General features: G+C 35.7%; 1 protein-coding gene across 3 annotated transcripts; it reads left to right on the top strand.

Annotated features, from left to right (window-relative positions):
* The first annotated feature begins 484 nt into the window (after positions 1 to 484).
* SLCO5A1 (solute carrier organic anion transporter family member 5A1) lies at positions 485 to 25,585 on the top strand. 3 transcript variants are annotated; one of them, XM_087961828.1, is made up of 10 exons: positions 485 to 859; positions 2,418 to 3,895; positions 11,733 to 11,865; positions 12,771 to 12,991; positions 13,790 to 13,954; positions 15,979 to 16,177; positions 19,557 to 19,716; positions 21,907 to 22,148; positions 22,745 to 22,809; positions 24,531 to 25,585. In XM_087961828.1, exons 2-10 carry the CDS (start codon positions 2,941 to 2,943, stop codon positions 25,004 to 25,006), a joined length of 2,616 nt encoding a protein of 871 aa, XP_087817954.1. In that variant the 5' UTR covers positions 485 to 859; positions 2,418 to 2,940; the 3' UTR covers positions 25,007 to 25,585. The 3 variants fall into 3 exon arrangements, with proteins under 3 accessions (XP_087817954.1, XP_087817956.1, XP_087817955.1); XM_087961829.1 differs by lacking the exon at positions 485 to 859 and adding an exon at positions 1,426 to 1,511; XM_087961830.1 differs by lacking the exon at positions 22,745 to 22,809 and having other exon boundaries at positions 24,531 to 24,691.
* Positions 25,586 to 26,518: the final 933 nt, after the last annotated feature.

The following is a 26,518-nucleotide window of genomic DNA, read 5'->3' as shown; positions in this document are numbered from 1 at the left end:
AGAAAGGTCATAAAATTCACTTAACAAATGTCCAGTTAGCAACAGAAATTTTGAGCTCAATTCTGGTTGCAAATCAAGGACTACCTATAGTTTCTATTAATCAAAAGAGCAGCAATGTTTGTAACTATGGCAGAGATTCTGCAATATCTTACAATAACGTATTGTATTATTTATATTATAGTAGTGAATTCGCTGGTAAACCAGGAACTATTTTAACTATAAATATCCCCCCCATCTTAATCGTTTGCACTTTCATTTATTTAATTTTTTTTTAAGATTAATGCTTGTTTTATTTAATTTTGTTTTAAAAATCGCTCCAGTGATCCCACACTAACGTGGTACCCTTAGATCTACTGGATTTGAATCCTCAGATCTACTGGATTTGAATTGCTGTCTTCCGAATCCTGGTAACCTGACCCCACCGGAAAAGCTCAGGCTGTTCCCTAAACGGTGTCTTGGGAAATTCAAGTGTCAAGGAGAGGTCGCGGCCACGGTAAAACCCGGAGCCACGAGGAGGGAGAGACACGAGTCCGTCCGTGCGCGCAACGGCTTAAGCTCGGGATTCCGCTCTTTCAACCGTCTCCGCGGGAGCTCTCGAGCGTCCTTCTTTCAGAGAAGGACAGGAGCAGGTGGACCACTCCGAGATAGAGGCAAGTGCGCCTGCGCACGGCCTGGCTTTTGGAATGGTGGGAGCTCCACATTCAGTGGCCGGGCCGTGGGGTTTGTGTGTGTGTGTGTGACGTCGAGATCGTTATCTGCATCTGCGAACCACCCAGCCGGAGCCGCCAGTGCGGCCGTTTCGCCCCCCCCCCCGCTCGCCTCCCGCCCCGCTTCTCTGCGAGACGTGCAACCGAGCTCAGTGAGTAACACGCAAATTCCTCTTCAGCACCGAAAGCTGCCCGCTGGCATACTTTGCATTACGACGATCCTTTATTATTATTTTTATTGCTCTTCTCTGTATTATTATATACCTTCTTTTTTCCTGCCTTCTCCCGCCTCCCCAGTCCCTTTGTGGGTCGCCTCAACCTCCAGCTCTGCCTTCCTCAGAAATGCTTAAAGTTTTGGACTTCGGGCTGCCTCGGAGCGAGTCCAACGGACAAGGCAGGAGAACAAAGGGAAAATTGAGGCAGTTTCTTGCCTCTGACGGTCGTTACATGAGCGGTTTCCCCACCCCCCCACCCCCCACCCGCGTCCCCGCGCGCGAGCCTTTAGATTTTAAAGAGACTGCAATTCGAGGCAGAGGAAACCCTGGAGCTGATGGGGAGAGGATGGCGGAGGCTTATGGAAGTAGAGGTCATCTGGAGTGTATTTAAGGTTATGGCCGTAGGCTCCCTTCACTGCCAATGAAGTCCGTGGGACTTACTTCAGAGTAAGCGGGCTTGGGATTGGTCGGGAAGTCGAAGCGCCCAGAGGATAAGATGTGTGCGCGCTGCGGGTGTGTAAGCAGTTCTCCTTATGGCAGAGAGACGCTTCTTCTGTATGGGGAGCGGCGTTATTCCGGCTGCTTGCAGGCAGGTGGTAGCGGTCGGGTTAACGGATTTCCTTCGCTTTCACTGGGTTTCCCAAGATGGGGTGTTTTTTTTTTTTAAATTCCAGGGCTAGACAGTGTCTTCATACACAGCTCAGCAAATGCACACCAATAGGGCTGTTGGGTCTCGGCTATCCCCTCTCCCCCCACCCCCCCAAAAAACTCCAACCAACCCAAACAAACCAGAAAATATGATGCTGTCTTCTTGTGATTGTCTGGCTTTTTGCAGCTCAGATCTGGTAGTCCTTTTTTTTTAGGCTCATTTTCTTAGGCAGTTTCTTCTGTTCTGTATTCCATTGTGCTGGAGGTAAATGTACTCAGTCTAAGCGTTTAAAACACATGTTTAAAACTGTACTTCTTTGTTTTGCATGCAGTTCAGAAGCTCTTTGTTTTCAGTATAATTTTGTTCCCTGTTTTGGGGAGTTTCCTAAAACTCCAGACTTTTGTATCGGGAAGAAATTGTGATGTGTTCAGAGAATCTGTTGAATTAATATTTATAATTGAATATTTATTCTGTCTTTTAAATTTAGCTGTTAAAAATAATTCATTCAATTCATATGCCAAGTTTTGCTCTGGAAGTAATAGAACTCAATAGAAGGTATTTATTGCTTGATGTTTGTATGCATGGTAGATGTTATAAAAATTGGGAAAAATGAAAAAAAAAAGCTTTACCTAGTATTATCCTCAAATGTGTCTCTACTTTTTATGTGACAGGACAGATTATACATGAATGTATATAAATGACATGCTTTTCAGAATATTAAAATTGATCTAGACTTAAGCTAGGCTTAAACAATTAGGATAGGGATTTTAATGGAGATCAGGGATTCCAGCCGTCCTGTGTTTCTATTCTGAGGTGAGAGCCTGATTATAGTCTGTTCTTTTCTAGCCTCAGGGAGCAGCAGCTGGGAACTGCTACGTGAGAAGACAAAAGCAGCATGCTGACCTTCTGTGCATGATTTCTCTCCCGCTCCCTCTGCATTGATAGACATGTCATCTGAAGACTTTAACGCGGAAACAGGAATAGTACATCTTCAGAATCTACAGTCTTATTGCCAATGATGCAGGCAGTCAAGGACCCTCATCTAGAATGGCAGGGCATCATTAGGAGCCATGGGGGAATTAGTCTGCTGAGGGGGAGTGGTCCAGTTCACTTTGTTTAAAGGTCAGCTGCTGGCAGAGGAGAGCAGTGTTAAGAAGTATGGAACTATAATAAAATCTGCTGGACATGTGCTCTCATGTGTTCATGTAACAGCGTGAATTGTAGGGTCTCTTTTTTCCAGAGTGGCTTGGAGAGATCTGGAAAGCCATAGAGGATGATTGTTCTTGGGCTGAAAAAAGCATACATTTGAACAAGGTCATGCATATAACAGGGAATTGGTAATTCAGCCCAAACCAAGCTTGCTCTCAGTATGCTTTTATCAGGAATAATAAAGCACCAGCATCCAAACTCTCTTGGAGAGGAGCGACCAGAAAAACAAGATAAGAATTCTCGGTCCAAAAGTTTGCCAGTTCTGAATGGATCTGTTCCGCAGATTAATATCACACAAAGTGCTCTCATCGCAGCCAAAAAGAACTTCTTACAGAGTTTGCAGGGGGACTCTGATCAGAGGTGTGGCCTTGACCCTGATATATCAGCACATCACAGTAATGCTACCGCTACTTCCTCCAAGGCAGTGTTGTCTTTTACAGCTTCCAGCTTTTCAAGAATGGGGAATTTCATTGAAAGAAGTGATTGCAACAACTCCACTAGATTAAGTAATGGCATGTCACCAGCTTCCACGCTGCTAGTAATCCCTGGTAGAAAATACCTTGCTATAGTATTGAGAGACTCTAGATTCTTTTTGATATGTATGTGTTTCCTGACTTTCATTCAGTCGCTAATGGTCTCTGGTTACCTGAGCAGTGTTATCACTACCATTGAGAGAAGATATAGCCTGAAAAGCTCTGAATCTGGGCTATTGGTCAGCTGCTTCGATATTGGCAGCCTTTTAGTAGTGGTCTTCATCAGTTATTTTGGTGGGCAAGGGCGAAGGCCTCTGTGGCTTGCTATTGGTGGGTTATTTATTGCTCTTGGGGCTGCCGTATTTTCTTTACCTCATTTCATCTCTGCACCATATCAAATCCAAGAATTAAACTCCTCTGTTTCTAATGATGGCTTGTGTTTGACTGGAAATATTTCAATGAAAGGCCACCTGGAATCATCAGGCTGTATGAAGAATTCACGTGGAAATGGCCACTCACTCTATGTAGCTTTGTTTATTTGTGCCCAAATTCTCATTGGAATGGGCTCTACACCTATCTACACTCTAGGACCAACCTACTTGGATGATAATGTCAAGAAAGAAAACTCATCACTCTATCTAGGTAAGGTTGATGTTTGTCCAGATTTTTGTATGATTATTTTGAAAGGAGTCCAACTTCCACTTTAAAGCTCCCAAACCAATGCAGCAGCTTTAAATGTATTTGAATGTTTAGATAGATAGACAGACATAGTAGCTAATATTTGCCAGAATAAAGACTTCAATAGCTGTTACTTAATCTTCTAAAAACTTTGTCCCATTATCTCTTATATCCTGTATTTTCTTCCATGTTGAAATACCTATGGAAACAATTGAAGTGGTACTTATCTTTTTCATGAGGGAAATGGAATATAAAATTGTTTCCTTTCCAATGGATTATATTTATGATCTCTCCCTCCCACTCCTCTCTCTCTTTCTGTTTCTACACACACACCTCACACATACACATATGTGTGTGTAATATAAAATAAATTTATATATATTATATATTTTTTCATTAAATGTTTAAAGCAGTTTATATTTAAACAATTTTATCATGTATTTTAAACCATATACACACAATCATAAAACTTCAATAGGAGAACCAGCAATAACAGATATTATGGTAACTGGTTAAAAATTTGAGAGTGATAATATAATTTATTGTTGACACATAATTTACAGTGTAAGTTGCATAACGTTCATGGATTATGTACAGTTTTAGATTCTGAGTTTTAAAATACAGTGCGAAGATTGCTGGGAAGTTTCAAATCTTTTAAATAGTTCCTAATAAAAGTCCTGTTTGAGTAGAATTTTGATCCTTGAAGCCAGGAATATTCAAGATAGTTAAAAATGCTATTGGTAAAGCTCTTTCTGTCTATCCCAGATGCATTGTATTGCTATAGTGATATTAATAAAAGGAATTTCAGATGAACTAAAACTTACAAATCTAATTATTCTGTTTTTACAGAATGCCAAGTCTCCATTGAAAATTAAGCACAAACTAATGTTTAAACCACCATTTGACCCCAAACTGCTCTTTAGCTCTATAAGGATATTCTGATGTACTTTTAATGAGCAACTGGTTAACTAACTGCTTAACTTCCAAAATCTGTTTTGCTTTTTCCCCCCTGAAATATAAAGTAAATTTTAAAAAATGACTAGTTTTAAGAACAAAATGTATTCATCAAATATAAAACTATAGAAGCATGGAAAACAATTCAGTGGATTGTTTAATAAAATTACTTACATTTCACATTGATAATCATTCAGTTAATTAGATCTGAAAGGTATTAATGTACGCATGGCAATAAATAAAGCATTATAATTTTTTCTGAGCTTCATAATCTCTTTCATGAAATGCATGACCAGAATCTTTGTAATTCTTGGTTAGATATTTCATTTGATCAGACATTTATTGTATTACTGTATTGTCACACTGGATTAATCAAACCAGGAGTAACAATATTTAGTACAGTCAAATGTTTTCAATTTTTTTTAGTTCTTTATATATCTAAAAGTCACTTAAAAAATTCTTGTCATGTTCTCTATTTTCCCCCAGGGTCAACTAGAAATAGCTACCTGATTTCTCTTACTTGGAAAAAGAGTTTAGTGTTAACTTTTCAAAACAGATGGTAAAACCACATTCCGCAATAATTGTTGATATCTACTCTTGGTTACATTAGAAAATGCTACAGACCATAATGATCTTAGCTTTAGTTACATAAAGATCTGCAGAATGGAATGCTTGAGTTCATATGATAATCTCTACCACTTACCCTGAACTTTCCTTTAAAAAATTGTAAAAGGTTAATTTTTAAAAAAAGTTTTGAACACTTTTTTTTCTTAAGGGGACAAATGAAAACGTTTGTTTTTATACAAATTTTATACAAATGATGGGGGAAAAAGCCACCTATGTTTCCTCCTTTTTTCCTCTTGTCAAATCTGTAGTTCCCGTACCATTCTAACTGTTGATATATCTAGTGACCTGACACATTTTTCCTAGAATGCACTTACTTAAATGTTCACATGATCCCGAGAGACTTCAACCATCAAACATGTGAGTCAGTTACCAAGCATCTGAATTTGGAATTAACCAACAAAGTCAGTGGGGAAGCCAGATTCTCTTAATTGTGTTACTAACTTAAAACAGCTGCAGAGATTAACAATTGTGGCAAGAAAGGTCGTAAAATGGAGCAAAACTCACTTAACAAATGTCTCACTTAAGCAACAGAAATTTTGAGCTCAATTTTGGTAAGTTGAGAATTACCTGCATGTTTTGGACTCATAAACCAGGCTGAAGAAAATGCTGGGGGGCCTGAAAGAACAAATTCATGAAGAAGGAATATCTGCCAGGTTCTTTTAGTTTGATATATACTGTAGCAAAGGGGTGTCAAGCTGGATTTCTTCGAGGGCCGGATCAGCATGTAGTTCTTCTCCGTGGGCCGGCCGGTGGGGGGGGAGACGGGACGGTCTCCATGCCCTGTTTTGGCTGGCAGAGTACTGCAGGAGGCCTTCCAGAGGCTTCATGGGCCAGACCTTTGGTATTTCCAAGCGGGCCCTGCAGGCCAGATTTAAACACCCCGCCGGCTGGATCTGGCCTGTGGGTCTTGAGATTGACATCTCAGCTGCAGCACTATAGAGATAGCATACCTTTAAAACCCCCAGTAGTTTCTTATTCAGATAAGAATGGTTCTGCGGGTGTGGCGTGGTGGGTGTGGAATGGTGGGCATGGCAGGGGAAGGATATTGTGAAATCTCCATTTCTTCCCCACCCCACTAACCTGCTTTCCAGCTCCGTTCTCCTGTGCAGGGCAACAAAAGAAGACCTAGCCAATCAGGAGGCAGAGAATAGGTGGGGCGGGGCCAGTCAGAGGTGGTATTTGCCGGTTCTCCAAACTACTCAAAATTTCCGCTACCGGTTCTCCAGAACTGGTCAGAACCTGTTGAATACCATCACTGGTACAGATACATACACGCACAAACATGTTTTTTCTGGACTTTTTTTTACTAATCTTCCACATAGTACACAGAGATTAATAACTACAGTTAAAAGGCTAGCTATATAAAATTCAACCTCCTAAACTAAAAAGAGTTCAACCTTTGGATAACTGTTCTGCTAATCCACATGTACTCTGCCTGCTTTGGGAGAACAAATTAACATAAATACTGCAAAAATGACTTTCAGTTTTGGGTGATTATGGATCTTTGCAAGAGGGATTGTTTGTTGGTTGGTTATAACTTATATTCTGCACAACTATTCTGTGAACAAGTCTGCGTGATTCATAGATTAAAAGAGGAGGGAGAATCATTATTACGATCAGTGAAAATAAAGTAGGAAAATATAGCAAAGATGACAAAGCCATACAGAAATGAAAATGAACAGACCCATACAATCCAAAGGGAATTTTAAGTCATCCTTGCCAAAGGCTTGGCCAAAAGCCAGGAACACCCCTAAGAAGTGCAGCAAGGGAGGACATTAGAGTTTATAGTTTTTATGTAGGTTAAATTATCAGTTTTTATGTAGATAAAGTAATCAAAGTAAAATCAGAATTAACTATGCTTATTTTTTCATGTTGATACAGTCTGTGATCCCAGACTGCAATAGGACGTATTAGAAGTTTAGAATCATAAACTGATTTTGGTTGTTAAGCTTTTGTTTCACTTAATGTGAGTTATCATTTTTATGTAGCAATAATGCTGTCTTTCTAACATTTAGTTTGAAGAAGATAAACCAGACAGTAGTTTAAGTTGAAGAGGATAACAGACAGTATAAATATTTAGCTTGAAGAAGATAAACAGACAGTAAAGTCAGTCTTTTCAAAAACTGAAAGAATAGCTGTGGGCCAGAATAGCTGACGCCACAGTGAATTTGTTTGTAAGATGCCAAGAGACTTTTGGTGTTTTTTCTGAGATTGTCATTTTTCAACTTTAGACAAGAAAATTGAATTAACAATCATACTGCGGCATGGGCTGTGATACTCATATCGTGTATTTGTGTATGTTTGTGCATGTGTATTTGTGCATGTAACAACTCTGCTGCATGAGCTGCATTGGGTGCCAGTTTCTTACTGGATCCAATTTGAGGTGTTATTACCTTTAAGGTTCTTCGTGGTATCGGGCCAGATTACGTGAGGGACTGTCGCATTCCTATTTCATTGACCTGTCCCATTCGAAATTTCAACTGGCAGGGTCCAGGAATAAAGCTTTTTGTACTGCTACTCGCACTCTATGGAACATCTTGTCCCCAGAGGTGAAGGGCGCCCCCATGTTTTTTTCCTTTCAGAAAGGTGCCAAGACCTGGCTCTGGCAATTGGCATGGGGATCAAACAGTGTCACACAACCTTTTGGGGGGGGGGAAGGTGGCTTAATGGCATACCCCCATCTTTTAAAACTTGTAATTTTTAACTTTTAACTTTCATTTTAATTCTGTGGTGGTGCATCCATTTTAGTGCTTCTGAATCGGTTTAAAGGTTTTGAGCAGTGGTTCTTCTGTCTCAAGAACCAATTTCAGTTGGTGTTTACTGAAGGAAGGGAAGTTCATTCATTCATAATTAATATGGTTGCCCATCTCCTTGCTATGACTTTGTGTGCTTACATGGCCTCAACGCTCCTCTATGAGATACCTCTATACCTCTGTTGCACACGTATATTCAGACTATCACATTTGTCATTTATATTGTAATGAGGGCTGAAAGAGAGTGACTGTTTCAAGGTCACTCAGCCTCTGTGTCTAAAACAATATTAGAACTCAGGCTTGCCAACTCCTACTCCAGTGCCCTACACACTAGTCAAAGTGACTCGCCTATAAATCTAATAATAAGATGAATCTTTGGTATAGCAATTGATATGTACAGACTTTGGCAACTTTCCTCTTTGTTTCAGGAGAGAAGCTTCTTACCAGCTTGTTGATTCAATATTTAGCCATCAGGATTCAGGAGCATTATTAGAAAAGTCTATGACTGATAGTTAGAACAGCAAAACATGAGAAATCCATCTGATTGAATTTTCTGAATAAAGCTGTTACACCTGTCTTCCAGAATCTTAGATATCATAATATCAAATCTAGTCAGCAAGAATGTTCTATTGTACTATGCGAAACATGCAGAATGCAGGGAAAACATGGTTGGCTAAAGTAAATGGTCTTCGGCTTAGAGCAGCTATACAGTAATTGAGAGCAAGATCTAGACTTCAACCTTTTGGTAATTTAGATGCTTCATCTACAGAACCTTTTTTTCTGGTACCAAGATGTCCTGTAATCCTTGTTTAGAACATGATTTTATAATGAAACCTTTGAGCTGCTAGCTAAAGATGATATGAGGGCTGAAAATTTAAAAAAACAAAACATTTTTTTCTCTAGAGTTGCAGAGCAAATATGCTCAAATGCATTTCTCTCTAGAGTTCTACTGACCTTGATCTTCTCTTCTAAAAGAAAAGTTTACCTGGAAGGTGACAAATAGTCCAGTGACAATAGCCAATTGGGTTCTATTTCTTTGGTTGTAAGAAAATATTTGTAAGATGAAAATATTTCTGTCCTTATCCTTTCCAGTGTAATTTTAGACAAAAATTAACATTTCACCAGAAGGTATTGGTGAGTTTTAATAACAAAAAATAGAGTTTACAATTTTTGTTATTGCTTTAAAGTTCTGTAATCCGTTGGAAGCATGTTTCATTTATACTAATGTAAGCCTTCAAGTTTTAAAAATAGTCTTCCTGGCACCCAGTAAGAGATATTGATTTATAAGATCCAAATTTAAAACATCAGAAGATTTAAGATAATATTCAAAAAGGATATTAATCAACCATCAAATAATAGCATTAGGGTAGACTTTTAACTTTCAGCTAGCAGTGGCCTATGCCTGATAATAATAGTACTAATAATAAAAGGTTACATCTGTATTGATCAATGTGAGTTTATGTTGTGGTCCAGCTTCCTGGTTACTAAAAGCTAAATATATTATAGCAAGTAGAAATACTGTATCTCCTTGCACAGTAAATGCTGTTTTCACTCCTGATATTCTACATTTGAATTCCACTCCTTACAGAAATCTTCCAACTCCCTCATTTTGTCCCCTTCTATAATACAAATCTTTTTTTTCTTTTTGCCTAAAAACACTTCTTTATTAGTAGCAACAAATAGGTGATTAAAAAAAAGATTCAGTAAATCTGGACACAGATATATGTGATCTCCTTGGAATCTTTATTGGTACACTAAAAGTTGAATGTTGTTCTCACTCTCATTTAATGGGAAGTGGTAGATGCTGCTATTGCCAGTAGGACATTTTTAAAGAACATTTAGAATGTACCTACCAATAATTTTCATCCAGAAAGCAATGGAGACAGCATCTGTTATTATCTGTACTATACAATATTTCTCCTTACTATAAAACTTACATAATGTCTGTTTGACTAACAGCTGCTGCACATTGTAGTATTATGTGTGACCAATATAAAGTAGAGCTATATATACTATTTAAGTGACTTATGTCTGAATCCTGATGTAAAATATTTTAAAACTTGTTTTTGGTCCATGAATTTTTAATTGCATTAATTGTCTGGAAAATATATATGGTAATTGTATTAATTATTTTCCTCAATTCTGTTAGTTTTCATGTCTTTTAAGTTATATAATCTATCTCATAATTTTGGCTGAAAATTATCATTCTTTTCACCTTTATGCCATTTCCTCAAAAGCCTGCGTAAGACTGGATTGTTATTCTGTGTTGAGATTTTAATTGCATTTCTTAATCCATATAAAAAACACAATTAAAATCTAACATACAATCACATCCTAACAGACAGATTATACATTTATATATCGATTGTAGATAAATAATTACTTCATCAATGGCTATTTAAATTTGCAATTTTATTTGAATTTGATTCCTATTCCAAATAATTTGTATCTTATTCAATCACAATTCCTATGTTAATTAAAATGTGCTAATTACTCCTGGATTTAATTGATTATAAATATGAATAATAATATTCCTGTAGCCAAGGTATTCTTTATTTCTGAAATTATGATGCTTGAAATCTGGTTAACTTGAAATCTGTAAATTATGCAAATTCTTGTCATGTTCTCTTGATACTAGAAGGAAGTATAAGATGAAGAATGTAATGTAAGAGATTGGTATTTACAACATACTCAGTCAAACATATACTCCTTTACTTCTTTATTAAGGCCATGTTAATTATGCTACTTGATAATCATTCCATCCCATCAACAGAATTCATTAATAAAACGTATCTTAATAGCAAGTATACCCAATATTAAATATTCAGTGCTCAGTAAAATTTATAATGAAATTCAGAGTAAATGGAGAAAATAATCTGTATTTAAAGACCAGCGCTATTGAGAATTTTTGAAAAGGTAAATTTGCTTTTCAAAACGTTAAAATGTTTTGCAAGACAAAATATCACTAATAATAAATAAATGTAATCTATCAGTTTGAGTTTCAAAGTTGAATGCTTATTTTATTTTCCATGACCATAGTGCTCAAGAAATTTTTCCTGCACGTTTGCTAGTGAATGAATAAAAGTTTACATATATAAAAATTGACCTATTTTTAATTTCAGTTGACATTTTCCAATCTAATTGTACTCTTGAATGCTATATTCTCCTATCAATGTACAAAGCAAAACAGAACTAGAATATACTTGAATCTTAAATGTTCCACTGTACAGTTTTTATTCTCGTATGTGTTTAATTGTTGTTTTTTCATTTAGTTGAGCTGCATTTAAGAAAGATGCACAGAGAATATAGGGAAAAGACAGAAATTGCAGAAAAAAGAACAAGTAGCTGTGGTGGATATACAAAAGCCCAGGAAAATGCTTTGTCTCCTGCCCTTTTATTCTTGAAAATGGTTAAATTACTTTAACATATTGTTTGATTTGTTTTGGATTTTCTTTTCTCTTTTACAGCTATCATGTATGTAATGGGAGCTCTTGGTCCTGCAGCAGGATATTTATTAGGAGGAGTTCTTATTGGGTTTTATGTGCATCCTACAAGTACTGTTCAGATTGACCAAAGTGACCCACGGTTCATTGGTAACTGGTAAGCTGCAATCATGGGGATTTTATGTGGAAAATAATAATGTTTAACATTTGATCATTATTTGATCAGTAATATTTAACATCTGGTCATGTATTCTTTGATCCTGTATGCTGTGTTTTGAATAGCTGTAGCGAAAGACAGATGTATAGATTGTTCAAATGCTGCTAACTTTACAAACATTTACTTATAATTCTATTTCTATATTTTAGGAATATTTAAACTAACAAAGTTACTCTCTAAAAAAAAAAAAGTAATAATAATAATGGAGCTGATGTCTTACTTTTCCACCTGGCATGTTTCTACTTGTGTGTGCAAGTTTCTGGCACAGCTTGTCAACAGTATAGGAAGAAGAATAGAATTAGATTAGATTAGATTAGATTAGAATAGAATAGAATAGAATAGAATAGAATAGAATAGAATAGAATAGAATAGAATAGAATAGAATAGAATATCCCTTGTAACTTTGAATTCAAATCACTTATATGGTAATTGTTTTATGGGACAAACAATAACACCAAGTATACATTTCTGCTTCCTGTTCTAGAGGGTTTGTGTTTTGTGTGTATATAGCAAGAACATTTAGACTTATATACAGCTTCACAGTGCTTTACAGCCCTTTCTAAGCGGTTTACAGAGTCAGCATACTGTCCCCAACAATCTGGATCCTCATTTTACCAACCTTGGAAGTATGGAAGGCTGAATCAACCTTGAGCCAGTCAGAATCAAACTGCCGAACTTCTGGCAGTTGGCAGTCAGCAGAAGTAGCCTGCAGTAGTACATTTTAACCACTGTGCCATCAAGGCTCATATATGTATGCTTATAGGCAGTGATATCTATTCTTGTACTGTTTGATGTAATAAATATAACCCTATTTGTAAATGTTATTTCTTACCTTTTGATTTTAGGTGGAGTGGATTCCTCATTTGTGCTAGTGTGATGCTTCTTGTTATACTTCCAATGTTTGCTTTTCCCAAAAAACTCCCACCTCGACACAAGAAAAAGAAAAAAAAGATGCACTCTGATGATGTTTCAGCTGATGATGATATTGTGAAAGAAAAAGTGAATCGCAAAAATGAGCTAGACCCGGAAATTCCTACATCAATGGGCTTTGGAAAGAATCTTAAAGGTAAAAAATTCCTGTTTGAAAAAAATCAGATTAAGATGAAACTTAAATTCTTAGAATTGTTATTTAGTTGTTGAAAACTGATACAAAAATATATTTCTTTATTTAGAAGTAGCACTTAAAGTAGAAGACTTTGGTTCAATGACATTTGGTATTTCTCTATCGTGAACTATGAAAGCAAAAAAGTTTTTTAATATTTATTGAACGTGGTATTGAAAGTTGCATTTTGCTTTGCTACAAGAAGGAATGTCAAAGCAATCACCAATTTATACATTTTTTTCAAGGAGTCCCTCCCCTCCATAGCTATTGTATATGATTGTTATTTGAGTAAAGGAAGGGACTACAAGGAAAGGGAAGTTGGGCAAGGGTAGTGATAAGAAATCTTTATGCCAAAGTCTCTTTCCCCCCAATCATCTGGTTGTATGTACACTACTAGGGCACAGGAAGGATTTTAGCCTTTGGCTGAGTCCAGAATTGCCTCAATTACTAATCTTTTCTTGTAGCAACTTTATCAGTGATATTTGCCATTATCTGCTACCTGATCTTTCTCAGTAGGGAAGCTAATAATTGAACCTGGAACTTTCTGAATATGGAATACATGCTATCTCACAAAATGCTTTGAGAAAACACACTAGAGGGCAGTTGTTTTTTGTATCCAGTGGAATTCTTGGGAAGAACTTCTTTGTGGCTTGAGAAGGCAACTATTTACAGTCAAGTGATACCTTGATTGTTCTTCGCCTCCCATCCTTTCTGGACAACATTTACCTGTCCTTCTTTTATTGCTTTTTGTCTTTTTTATAGAACTTCCAAGAGCAGCTTTCAGGATCTTAAGCAACATGACATTCCTTTTTGTGAGTTTGTCATACACAGCTGAATGTGCCATTGTTACTGCTTTTATTACCTTTATTCCCAAGTTCATTGAGTCACAGTTTGGCATCCCAGCTTCCAATGCCAGCATCTACACTGGTAAGATATTGCTGTAAATAAATCTTTTAAGGATTATTTTCCTCAGCTCAAAAAAAGAAAGTTAATGGAAAATAATCAGGATTCTGTTCTTAATTGTTTTAAGTGTACAGATTCTCTGCCTCACACTTATCGTTAGTAACATAGGACTTGTGGCACTATGATGTTTGGTTTTCCACCAAACAGCCTTTTTGATCAACCTGCACTATTAATACTAACAAATTAAAATGGCAAATGGCATCATTTTTGCAAAATTTGGTGATTGCCTGAGATTTGTTCTTACATATTTACAAATAGCTGATATTGCTAATGATCTGTGCTTTAACGGATGAGATTCAACAGTAGCAGGGAAAAAGATTTCTGGCACTCCTAGCATTTTTAAATGTTCACTCTTATAAAACTAAGAGTTAAACGTTATTTTTTTATCATTCTCTTTGCAGTGCTGCATGGATTTTATTTATCACTGCAATGTACATGTATGAATGATCCCTTTACACAATTATAACATTTTTATTGCTCCGTTTTTTTTAAATTTCTTACTTTGAATATTTCATATATATTTAATAATATTTTGATTATACTTTAGGATCTTTTTATTCTTGCAATTGCCAGGTGTCCGTGATGATTATGACAGTACACAAAATAAATAAGTGTTACCAAACTGGCTGAGACCAGAAATCTATTTTAGCAACAGCTAATCCAATATCTGGTACAGTTGCAACTGATGCTGTCCATACTATTTAGCTTGATGTAGTCCTTCAGTTGAAGGTTTTGAATATTTTTTATAATGTAGTAGCAAATCATGCGCTTTATGCTTGTCCTATTTTCAACCAAGAAGCTTACAAAACCACAAAACTTAAAATGTGTACATGTATTGGAGCAGAACAACATTAAGCTAAACAGTTAAGCAGTTAAGTATATCATTATCAAAGTGTTCCAAGTATAACCAGTGAACTTGCTGAACTATTTTTAATAGCCAGCTAATTTGATTTACATAAGTAAACAAGAAAGATTCATACAGATTACAGTTTATAAACTCCATAATTAACACTGATCAATCATCATTGTATCTCTTGCTTAATAAAAATTAGATAATGAGGTCAAACACATACAAATAGTCCTTGACATATGACCATAATGGAGCATACCATGACGGTCATATGTTGTGATGATTCTCTCATTAAGAGAACCAGTGGTTTGCTGTGGATGTGATTTTTGCCAAAAAACAGCAGTAAATCTTAAACCATAAAATGTCATGTGATTGTGGGATACTGCAAATGGCCATAAATATGGCCATGTTGAGCGCCCAAAGTTCGGTCACACGACTGTGGAAGAGTCTAACTCAAAAACTTTGAATCTGGGACATAAGTCTCTTTTTTCGCTTCTGTCGTAACTTCAAATAGTCACAAATGTGCCTGGTTGTAAATTGAGGAATACCTGTTCAATTTTGAATTCATAAAATACCTATCTTCATATGAGTGCCATTGCCAACTAAGTTAAGCTAAAGGGATTCTTTTCAGTAGTGGACTATTGAATATGAAATGGTCTTAGTACGTTTCCAGTAATAAGCAATGGCATTGTACTTTCTCTGGCCTTTTAATCTTAATCTTAATCCTAATGTGTAATTTCAGTGCAACTCTTTATCGCTGATTTTTTTTTTCTATTTCTATTCTAAATTAACATTGCTACAATTTTTTAACCTCTTCATTTTTGTTGTATTGTGATTTTTTTAAAGAAATTATGTTCACGTTATTAGCTGCTTCTTAACTCATTCCATGACAGTTGTGTTTATTTATTTTCTAATTATTTAGCACTAAATAACTCCTTGCTAACCAAACCAATGACATTTATCTATTTCATAAGATAGCTTGGGAGTTTCAATTGTTCTCCAGGGTAGGATTATAAATATTTTAATATAAAAAATGTAGAGAGTTGGCATATTTCTCTTATAGAAAAGGTATTTCCATACTATACATTTTAACACAACAAATGTTTTAACTTTCCCCTTTTTCTTTTTCTTTAACCAGGTGTGATTATTGTTCCAAGTGCTGGTGTTGGTATTGTCTTAGGAGGTTACATTATAAAAAAGCTGAAACTTGGTGCAAGAGAATCTGCAAAACTAGCAATGATTTGCAGTGGAGTATCTCTGTTATGTTTTTCAACACTCTTCATAGTTGGATGTGAAAGTATTAATCTAGGAGGTATAAATATACCATATACCACAGGGTAAATATATTTTGAGCTTTCTAAATAATTTATGCTTTGCATCGAAGCCAGCCTTTTTGTGCTGAATAAAAGGCAGTATCTTTTTCATAAGAACATTAAATAATTTAAAAGTTCCTTAATAAGTAAGTAAAAAAGAAATATATTGTATAATCATGGATTGAAATACTCCACAAGAAGTAACAATTCACTGGCTGTGTTCAAATAAACAATATCTGGTAAGTATTATATGCAAAATGTAAAGAACCTAATTTGAAAATATACCATGTTTTAGATACACATATGCCACTTCTAAGTTATTTATTTGAAGAAAGGGTACTAAGGATCATTTTCATCATTCATGGGATATTGTTTTGGAGATCATAGTATTTTTTAAGTTATACTCTTTTGAATGTGAGATAAGCTAATTTTAATAGAAGAAATATGATATTAGAACATTTCCCTATTTCCTTGCTACCCTTCACAGCTGAATCTTTTTGAATCTGTAAAGCTTGACCTTGGAAAACATAAAGACATGGATTTTGAAGGATATTTAGTGCTTTCAGTATTCTATTTTCTGTCCAATCTGAGTATTTTTAGAACAGATCTAGACATTTGGTTGAATGAATCCAAAATCAATCAATCTCTCTTTTTTTCTCCCTCCCTCCTTCCCTCCCTCCCCCACCTCTGTTACACACACATGCTATTACATTCTTATACAACATCAATATTTATTTTCATAATATATACTTAATACTGCGAATTATGGTAATGACCATTGGCTCAAGAACTTTAAATTGGTGATGAGGAAATATATTTTCAGAATATAAATTTATGAGCTCATTTAGCCAATATATCTAAGTGAATGTAGATGTTTGGATGCATGACCAAAGCACAACTTTATTCAGGTCAAGAAAGAGAAAAGAGCTTTGACACTAACCAGTTTACCCGCTGAAAATGAGTCACAATTAGTTCATTGCTGTCATTCATTTACTTAGGCAAAATAAGAGAGCATATACAAACTGTAGCTATAAGAATCATCTATTTCTAAAAATTCGTTTCAAATTTTACATGTTTCTCAGTTCTGTGTTGATTATTTATTTTGTCTTTAGGAAGATAATTTCAGTCTTTCATAGTCAATCAATAATGCTTTTAGAGTCCATTCTTTTTCTGTCTATGTATAAATAAAGTAATGCTTCAACCATATATTTGAAACTGAGCAATTCTTTTCTAATCAGTCAACAAAACAGTTGCCATCCTCATCCATTCTTGAGGCTTTGAATCATGTTTTTTCTCTATTCATCTTGTTCCTACCCATCCTTTATATCACCTAATAGAATAATATTTTCTCCTGGATCATATCCCATCCTCCCTAAATTCATCTCTGGTTCTTTTATTGTCACCATTTGTTGGAGCAGAACAAACAATTTTTATCAATTCCTACTTTTACATGCATTCATGACACTAATTCATGCCTTGATGTAAATTTTAATATAATCATTCATAATTAAATCCATACTTTAAATTCTGTGTAAGAATTTGGGAGTATTATACTCCATTCAACAAGCTCAAACCATCTTTATTTAGTTCAACGAAATCCTTTCTTTTATGTTCTTTCTTTTTAAATTTGTTAATTCATCTTTTTTACCATATATTGACCTATCGATCAATATCTTTTATTGTTTACTCCTGTTACCTACCAAGTTAGCATATAACTATTTAGGATCGTTGTTCCTTGGTTGCCAATAATGGTTTGCTTCCCCAAACCCCAAAAACTTCAACCTTAGACTGTCTACTATTGACCTCACCCCTTTCCTAAGAGGTCTGTAGGGGGCATGCATAAGCGCACCAACGTGCCTACCGTCCCTGTCCTATTGTTTCTTTTATTTTTCTTATATGTACCCATTTCATGTATTCATAACTATGTATATACTTATACCTATTATCTTGTAAGCGATTGACAAATCAAATAAATAAATAAATTCTGAAAAATAGGTTTAGGGCTAGGAACCTCTCTTCTCTCTCTCTCACCCCCACCACAACACTGACTGGAACTGCCCCTGAAGAAAAGGAACTACATAAGACCATGGCTTCTACTGCCAACTCACTGAATCTTTAAAAGAATACCATGTTCAGTGCTATCAATTATTTAATAGAAGTAATATACCAAATTTAATACAATATAAATTATCTGGGGTTCATATCAAAATAATTGTAAAATGCTTTTTTAAAAATTCAAACATCCATAGAATAAGGTATGGAATTCTAGTCTGTTTTTTCTGTCCTTGGTGGGAGTTTTTGTAATGATCCTTTTGTAATGACATTTGGTGTCATTTAGCTGGAAATATTCGTTTTTCAGCTAATTAAACAAAAATAATTAAAAAATAATTTAAAAAATAATTTAAAAAATCTCAGGTATTCTGAAACATGCAATGGGTTTAGAAAAGTTTGACATACTGGCAACCTTACCCAAATAATTTATTCAATTGTGTTGGGATTTTGCCAGCTGGGGATGATGGAAATTATAATTCAGAATAATGGAGCCATCAAGTTGTAGATTTAAGATAATCCATTATATTTTTTTGAATAAAATATCAGTCTTCATAGAATGTATAAAATCAAAATGTAAAAAGCATGATAGAGATCTTCCAATAAACAGCAGACAAAATGTCTAGTTTACATTTGTCTCTCTGTATATTTAGTGAAGGGCTGTGAAATCATGGTGACCACGACTGAATTTAATGGTTGGGGAAAGGACTATAATGGATAAAACAAAGTGTCCAAGTGATTAGGATGATAGAAGGAGCCAGAATTTTTTTTTAAAGAGATGCTCCCCCTTCCCCACACACTTTTAAAGGCTTTTATCCTATACCCCTTTTCATATACAACTCAGTATGACAAATATATTAATAATCTATTTTTCCACAAAAACAATTGAGGTGAGTGGGGGTTAAAGAAGATGACTTTCCCAAAGTCACCAACCAGTTTTTATGCCTAAGACAGAATTAGAACTCACAGTCTCTGGCTTCTAGGCCAATGCCTTCACCACTCTACCAGACTGATTTCTTTTAAAAGGATTGCTTAATCTATCTAGGCTAAGATTATAGTTTTTATGTATTTCCTACTTTTACAATGTTAGAAAACTAAAATTTATAATGTGGTTAGATAGAATTCTAGGAGCTGCAGAAATGATGGTTTGGGGACTTAGTGCAAAAAAACCGCTGGTGTTTCTCTAGCATCACATCACTTGTGGATCTGTCTGCCTAAAAAGCATAGCTTGATTTGTATCTTTATAAGTATATGATATTGGAAAATATAATTCTTAGAAATTGTATCTGTTGGCATCAATTTATCTTCTGCAATGAATAAATATTATAAACCATACCCCCATCTTTTTTTTTAGACCTACTCTTACCATGGCACATAGGAATCTGACTGGAAGCTGTAATGTTAATTGTGGCTGCAAAATCCATGAATATAAACCTGTGTGTGGATCAGATGGGATCACATATTTTAACCCTTGTCTTGCTGGTTGCATTAGCAGTGGAAATTACAGCACAGGGGTGAGTATGTCTACAAGCAATTAAACAGAATTTTGTTGCTGTTAGAAAAGCAATATATGCACCAAAGATAACTACTATTATCAGTATCACAAAGCTGTTTTCGTAGTAAAATGCCATATAAAAAATCTTAGGCATCAAACATTATGAAGCATTCATATATGTGGGATAGCCAAAGTAAGTGTCATAATGATTTGCAACTGTTGATGTTTTTATTTATTTATTTATCTGTTTCTGACAGAGGCGTGTGTAAGAGTTTTTAGGCAGCTACTTCTACTGTTAGATCATCATCTACTGTCTTTTGGTGTGAGACTTAGATCTCAGGATATAAATGTGAGCACTATACACATTCACCAATCTTAGTTTCCTGGTAAGGCAAAAACCCAAGGCACATATAACTTTAACTGACTTTATGAAATGCATTATAATTTCATTGGCTGTGAGTACATGCCCAGACTACAAGAAGGTGACTATTGAGTTCAGTTATAGGACAAAGACGTTGTGGCTATAGGGCCTGAATGTCATAGTCATTCAATAGTCATCCCCTATTGATTAGTCCCTTGCAAATTCCACAAAAATCCGTATATGCCCTGAACTTGCCACCTTCCCATGGATTATGTAGTCTAAGTTTAAACTTCTCAGCATGTAAAACTCCCTTCCTCAAAATTAGAAAGGCTTGCAGAATTCTAGGTTCTCCTTGTCTTCTCCTCAGGTGCGATAAAGATAACTTTGTGGAGATTATTTTTGCATAGTTCGATGAAATGGTAATTTCAATACTGCACTGGCAGAGCAGGCATGCTGCGGGCCCTGTCAATCAAGGAATTTCAGTTGGCAAGGTCCAGTAGAAGGCCTTCTCTACCATGGCTTTTGTCCTTTGCAACATCTTACCCTATGAGGTGAGATAGTCTCCCTCTTTCTGATCTTCCAGAAGGGCCTGAAGACCTGGCTCTGCCAGATGGCTTGGGACCACAACAGGTGAGCATCTCACTAGAAGTGGTTGATGAATTAAGAGATAATTCCATCCAAAATCCTGCTCCCCATATCTTAACTAATTTCATTTTTGATTGTAATTCCATTTTTATCATTTTATAAATATTTATCTTATAGTTTTAATGCTATAAGTTGCCCAGAGTCACTTCAAAACAAGATGGGTAGCGAATAAATTTAATAAATGATCAGCTATGATCAGCATGTTCAGCAGATTATCTGCTAGAATCAGAAGATTTTAATTAAATTATTAAAATTATTAAAACCAACAATTTTTCCATCAGAAGGAATGGAAATATTTCATCAAGTTTTCTGTACTCTTTAATCTATAGTTAGGAGGATCCCTATCCTGTATGAAGTAAAAGGAGCACAAATCATCTGGGGAGTTGCCCAATCTGTAGATCTTTATGTTTGTTCGTGCCCTGTTCCTCCTTGCGCTTTATAATCATTTAAAGCCTAATTATTTGTCTAAGCATTTCACTGTGTGGGCTGGGACCTCTAGGCCACATGAACAGATGATGCCACCTCTAGGCAATGCCACTTCCTCACTAATGCAAAGATTTGTATTTTTATAATGATTCAGAAGGAGAAGGAGTGTTAGTGCCCCCTAACCTTTGATGCCCTTGGTTTTATCTGTTCAGCCTTAGCCTAAAGCCAATCTAGGACTGTTAGACATAGAATTTTGATACTGTATTCTCCTTTCATGTAAGCATTTTCCTTGTTTTTGTGAACTTCCTCAAGATTAAGTAATTAACATTTTAAAATTTTTTGCATTTAATTAATTAAGAAATATTTAGCTTGCTATTTACAAAAACAACAACACTATAACTTTAGAACAGGAAGGGCTTTCTTAAATCTTCCTTTTAAAACATTCATTTCAGATGTTAAATTTATATTTACCGACGAAGAAATAAATCTAATTCTAGCAGTATGCTTTGTCCCATATATGGGTAGACCAGGTTGCCCTGATAGAAAAAACACTTATTTAATTCCGATATTTTAAAATACTGTTACATTTTTTTTTCTCTATAAAATATTTTGCCTTCAAATGAAGAGCATTTCTTATCTTGCTGTAACTGTCCTGGATGTGTCGTGCTTTACTTAGAGTCATAACTAAGATGAAGCATATGTACCAGATGCAAGCATTCTTGATAAAAATACAAATAAGAAATCATGATTGTTTTACACGTTTTAAATCTTTTACAGATAAGAAATTACACAGATTGTGCCTGTGTCCAAAGCCGACAAGTTATCACACCACCCACAGTTGGACAGCGTAGCCAGCTAAGAGTGGTGATCGTCAAAACATATCTCAATGAGAATGGCTATGCTGTATCAGGAAAGTGTGATAGAACCTGCAACACACTCATCCCTTTCCTCATTTTTCTCTTCATAGTAACGCTTATCACAGCATGTGCCCAACCATCAGCAATCATAGTTACTCTTAGGTGAGAAGTTGCCTGGATCATTTCTTGTCTACTAGGATAGCATGCTTTATTATAATTGAGTTTCTCTGCCATCTTCAACAAAACATTATTCACCTTTACTTTTCTGATGATGAATTAGGTTACTTCTAGAGATAGATGGATTTACAAAGTTTGATTTCACTTAATCTTTTCATTTTGTTGAATTGATGATACATAATTAATGTATGAATCAACATGTTTTAGAATTGTAGAATTCAGAGAGGGTAATTGTGTCTGAGAGGGTATTTGTTATTGGGTAGGTTGCAGGATGCTGAGGAGAATGGGACGACAATTTACTTTGAAAATAAATCTACTTGTCAATCTAGATTTGATTGAATCTACTTGTCATCAGAAATGTAACGAAAATTTCTCACTTTGCTTCCTGGAAGAAGTTTTTATTTCTCTGAACTTCTGATTTTGATTCCACTAAACACCTGGCTCCTACATGGTTGGTCACTAGCATTGGGTCACTCTCCTGGGATTGGCTAAGGAGAAGAGTTTTGTCAAGTAACAGTTAAGTAGTCATTCCTACCATTTTCTCCATTCAAGACTTTAAAATATATTGTATCTTTTTTTAGGTCTGTGGAAAATGGTGAGAGGCCTTTTGCCCTTGGCATGCAATTTGTTTTATTAAGAACTCTTGGTAAGTGCAGAGGTAGATATAGTGCCTCAGTTGGTTACATTGACCGTCTTGAAGTATTATGTGAATTGGTAGAGGAATCAACAAGGCAGCTGAAAATAGCACTTTAAAAAAAAAAAACTTTCCCAGCATATGATCTGACACTTTTGACGGGGTCTTAATTAAAAGGCATTTTATTGGAGCCCTCTTTTATTTTGATTCTCAGAATTTTTTAAATTCACGCACACAACCTTGCACTTCTACAGTTTTTGTTTATAACACCAAATACTATGGTTAGCTAAAATTCAATATATGGTTCTGCAAAAGAAACAGGGACAGGGTCAGGCACAAGGTTGGTGAGAATACTAGCTATAGTACTTACTATGAAATCAAGCACAGCTACTAAGGGCTGAGGTTATTTGGTAACTGTTGTTTGGAATAAACTTCAAGTAACTTGAAGTAGGGTCTTATTCTGGATGTATGGAACATGACTAACCAATTTACCTTGATATTTATTCTCCCAAACTTGAATAATTTTATTAAAGTTGACTTACAATATATTATTAAAATTTAACATTTGAAATTCTAATATTTTAAGAGTGATATTATTGGATTGAGATTTATATGGGGTATGTGTAATGGTGTGGTGATAAATATTATCAGCTAGCTTTGCTGGCTCCATTGCTCTGCTGCATGACTCAATGAGTCTCCAAACAGTTGATCTGCGCACAAGTATCATGGCTCTGCTCTTTTCTTAATTAGTTCACAGAATTCTTACAATTGTCTGCCATCAATCGATATGAGACATATCTAGCGTTCCATTGGGTATAATTCAAAATAAATAAAAATGTACTATTGGAAAGAGTTAAAATTTAAGTATTCTCCAGAATGGTTTCGACAGGATCCATGCATGGGATGTATTCAGCTCTATTTGGCTATAGACTGAATAGAAAAACTGAAGACACACCCCTTCCGGGCCACCGTCTCCAGTTCTTCTATTCAGTCTCGGCAGAGATAGACGTTTATAATCTTGGTCTTCTATACTTTATCCATAGAGGGGTGTTTTAAATTTAGATTTAGTATTTTTAATTTAGATTTGTTATTTTGGACTAACCACACAACAGTCCTTAAGGGACTAATAGCACCTTAGGCTTTTCAAAAGCCTCGGTGCTTACTACGATCACAAGCCTCTATTCCATCGGCTTTTTCAAGCAAATAGACTTCCACAGTCCGGAGTTTGCAGAGATCTCTCCCAAAAACCTGGAAAAGGGTTTTGGGGGCATTGAAGAGGCACCTTTTGCCGGCTGAGCAGCCTGCCCATATAAGGGAGTGCAAAGCAGTCCGAGCACAGAAGGCACCTTTATTTGACTTTAATGCCGAGCAGTTTGTTCGCAACGAACAGCTGACGGAGAGACCGCTCAGAGTGAAATCGGAAGGCTCCCGGAACGAAAAGCCTGTCAGACAGCCTGCCCAAATAAGGGAGCGCAGTCTAAGCAGAGCTGTTGTGCCTGCCGCAATGAGGTTACAGCAACGGTAAAATTAACGCTTCTAAACCAAGTCATTTATAAGCATCAATGAAAGAATTTTCTTTCATTCTATTGGTATGTAATGTGATGTATATCCTAGCCAAAACTGCTTAAAAATAGAAATATAGGTTTAGCTTTACTGCGTACTTTCTCAAGAAATTTCCCAATAACTGTTTTGATATAGGACTTGATTGACTTCACTTTTCCTATTTATTGCAGCATACATTCCTACCCCAATTTATTTTGGTGCCGTCATTGATACTACCTGCATGCTGTGGCAACAGGAATGTGGTGTGCAAGGCTCCTGTTGGGAATATGATGTGACGTCATTTCGTTTTGTGTACTTTGGTCTAGCAGCCGGTCTCAAATTTGTTGGCTTCCTATTCATTTTCCTCGCTTGGTACACCATTAAGTATAAAGAAAAGAAGCAGCAAAGGCAGATGTGGGAAGATGCTTCTGTCAGCACTGTGAGCGAAGTGGTGTGTAACAAAGTTGGTCAGCAAAACTATGCAAGGACTAGATCCTGCCCCACTTTTAGCTCTCAAGGTGACCATGGTAACAATGTCAATCTAACAACAACAATGCATTACACAGCACAAACCTTTCCTGGCCCCCTTACAATAGAAGCAATAACTACATCAGTTGAGAAGCCTTCACAAGAAGTCACTTCTGAAATAGAGAGGCCCTTGCAGTAACTTGAGATCATTATTTATTTGTACATACCGGTATTAAGTATGGGGCCTTTTGAAACAACTGTGCCTTCTTTTTCCTAATAAGATCTGCCACTGATAATCAACCAGAAAAGCTTAATGCATACAGCCATGGCATATCTGAGGGCTGGTTACCTCCAAACAACTTAGATAGGCCTTTCTTCTTTTTAGGAACTGGAATGTTAAAGTAGGTTTGCAAGTCCTTTAGGTATGTCTATTCAAGTTGCATGTTCCAGGCAAATGCTAATAGATTCTCTACTGTGAACATCAGTTCTGATAGAAATGTATGCCACTGGTGAAGATATTGCATCCATGATTCTTGAACTAGGTGAGAACAAGTAACTATTTTTAATTCTATTTCAAAGCACAACTTAGCTATGCAATATGAACTGGATAATTTGTTTGGTTCTGTGTATTTTTAAATCAGAATTTTCAATCACCTGACTTGGGAAAGAGGCTCTTTGAAGTAATAAAATATCCAGTTAAACATTTTATTTTAAGAGATAAACAATCTTAAGAAAAATTAATAACACAATAAGTTATTGATAATTTGTTTTATTTTAATATGATAGTGTATTTTTCATTTTAATTGCAAACTTATAACTCATTAGTGATTTCAGTACTATTTTGTAATAACCTTAAAGCATAACAAACATCAATAATTACTGGTTTGTATTTGCATACTTTTGCAAGAAGGAACAATCAGCTACAGAACTCCTATTGAGTTCACCAAATCCAAACTTAAGGATTTTTATTTACTTTTATTTCTGTGCATACAGAAACTAATCTTGACAGTGTGGCAAATTGAGATGACTCTAGTATCTAACCCTCTGCTGATATGGTACAGTGGTTATTTGTTCTGACATATGGCCCAGATTGCTGTTTATATACCTCATCATGCCCTAAATATCAATCTGAGCATATTGATTGCTTTACCAAGTTGTTTGTTCTTAGGTTCCTACTGATTCTTGAAGGAGAATTACAGGCCTTAAGAATCCATTTCATATTAAAGGCTTGTACAGATCTGCTTATATTTCAGCATTTGGCTTCCACTATATTTCTTTAGCTTTGTCAGCAACAGAAATTGTCTTGGGCAACCTGATCTGATCGCCACTTTTTCATTTCTGGAAAAAAGGTGCATGTTTATAGATGCCAATATCTGGAAAGCCTGAGACTGAAACTTAACCTATATTATATTCAGTTGTGCAACTCTTTCATCCTGCCACTAGGGAATTTTAATGCAAAAGATTGTCTAGAGTGGAATATTTGCAAGGTAAGTGGATGCTTATAGATTTCCCATCCTGCAATCTATACGTTCAAAATTATACATTTTAGCTGTTTTTTCATATTGTTAGCCCTCTTTTTCTTCTTGGAGGAGGAGGAGGAGTTATGAAGAGACAAATGGCAAGAAGAATAAAGATTCCACAGTTATTGCTTTTTGCACTTGCCAGAATTATTTCATCTTTAAAAAAAATCTGTTAAGGGAAAAATGCCATT

This window comes from Notechis scutatus, chromosome 3 (assembly GCF_049901735.1).
Source record: "Notechis scutatus isolate UNSWTSFEM ecotype Mainland chromosome 3, rNotScu1.2, whole genome shotgun sequence".
NCBI classification, from domain to species: Eukaryota; Metazoa; Chordata; class Lepidosauria; order Squamata; family Elapidae; genus Notechis; species Notechis scutatus.
This window is presented reverse-complemented; position numbering and strand designations above follow the sequence as displayed.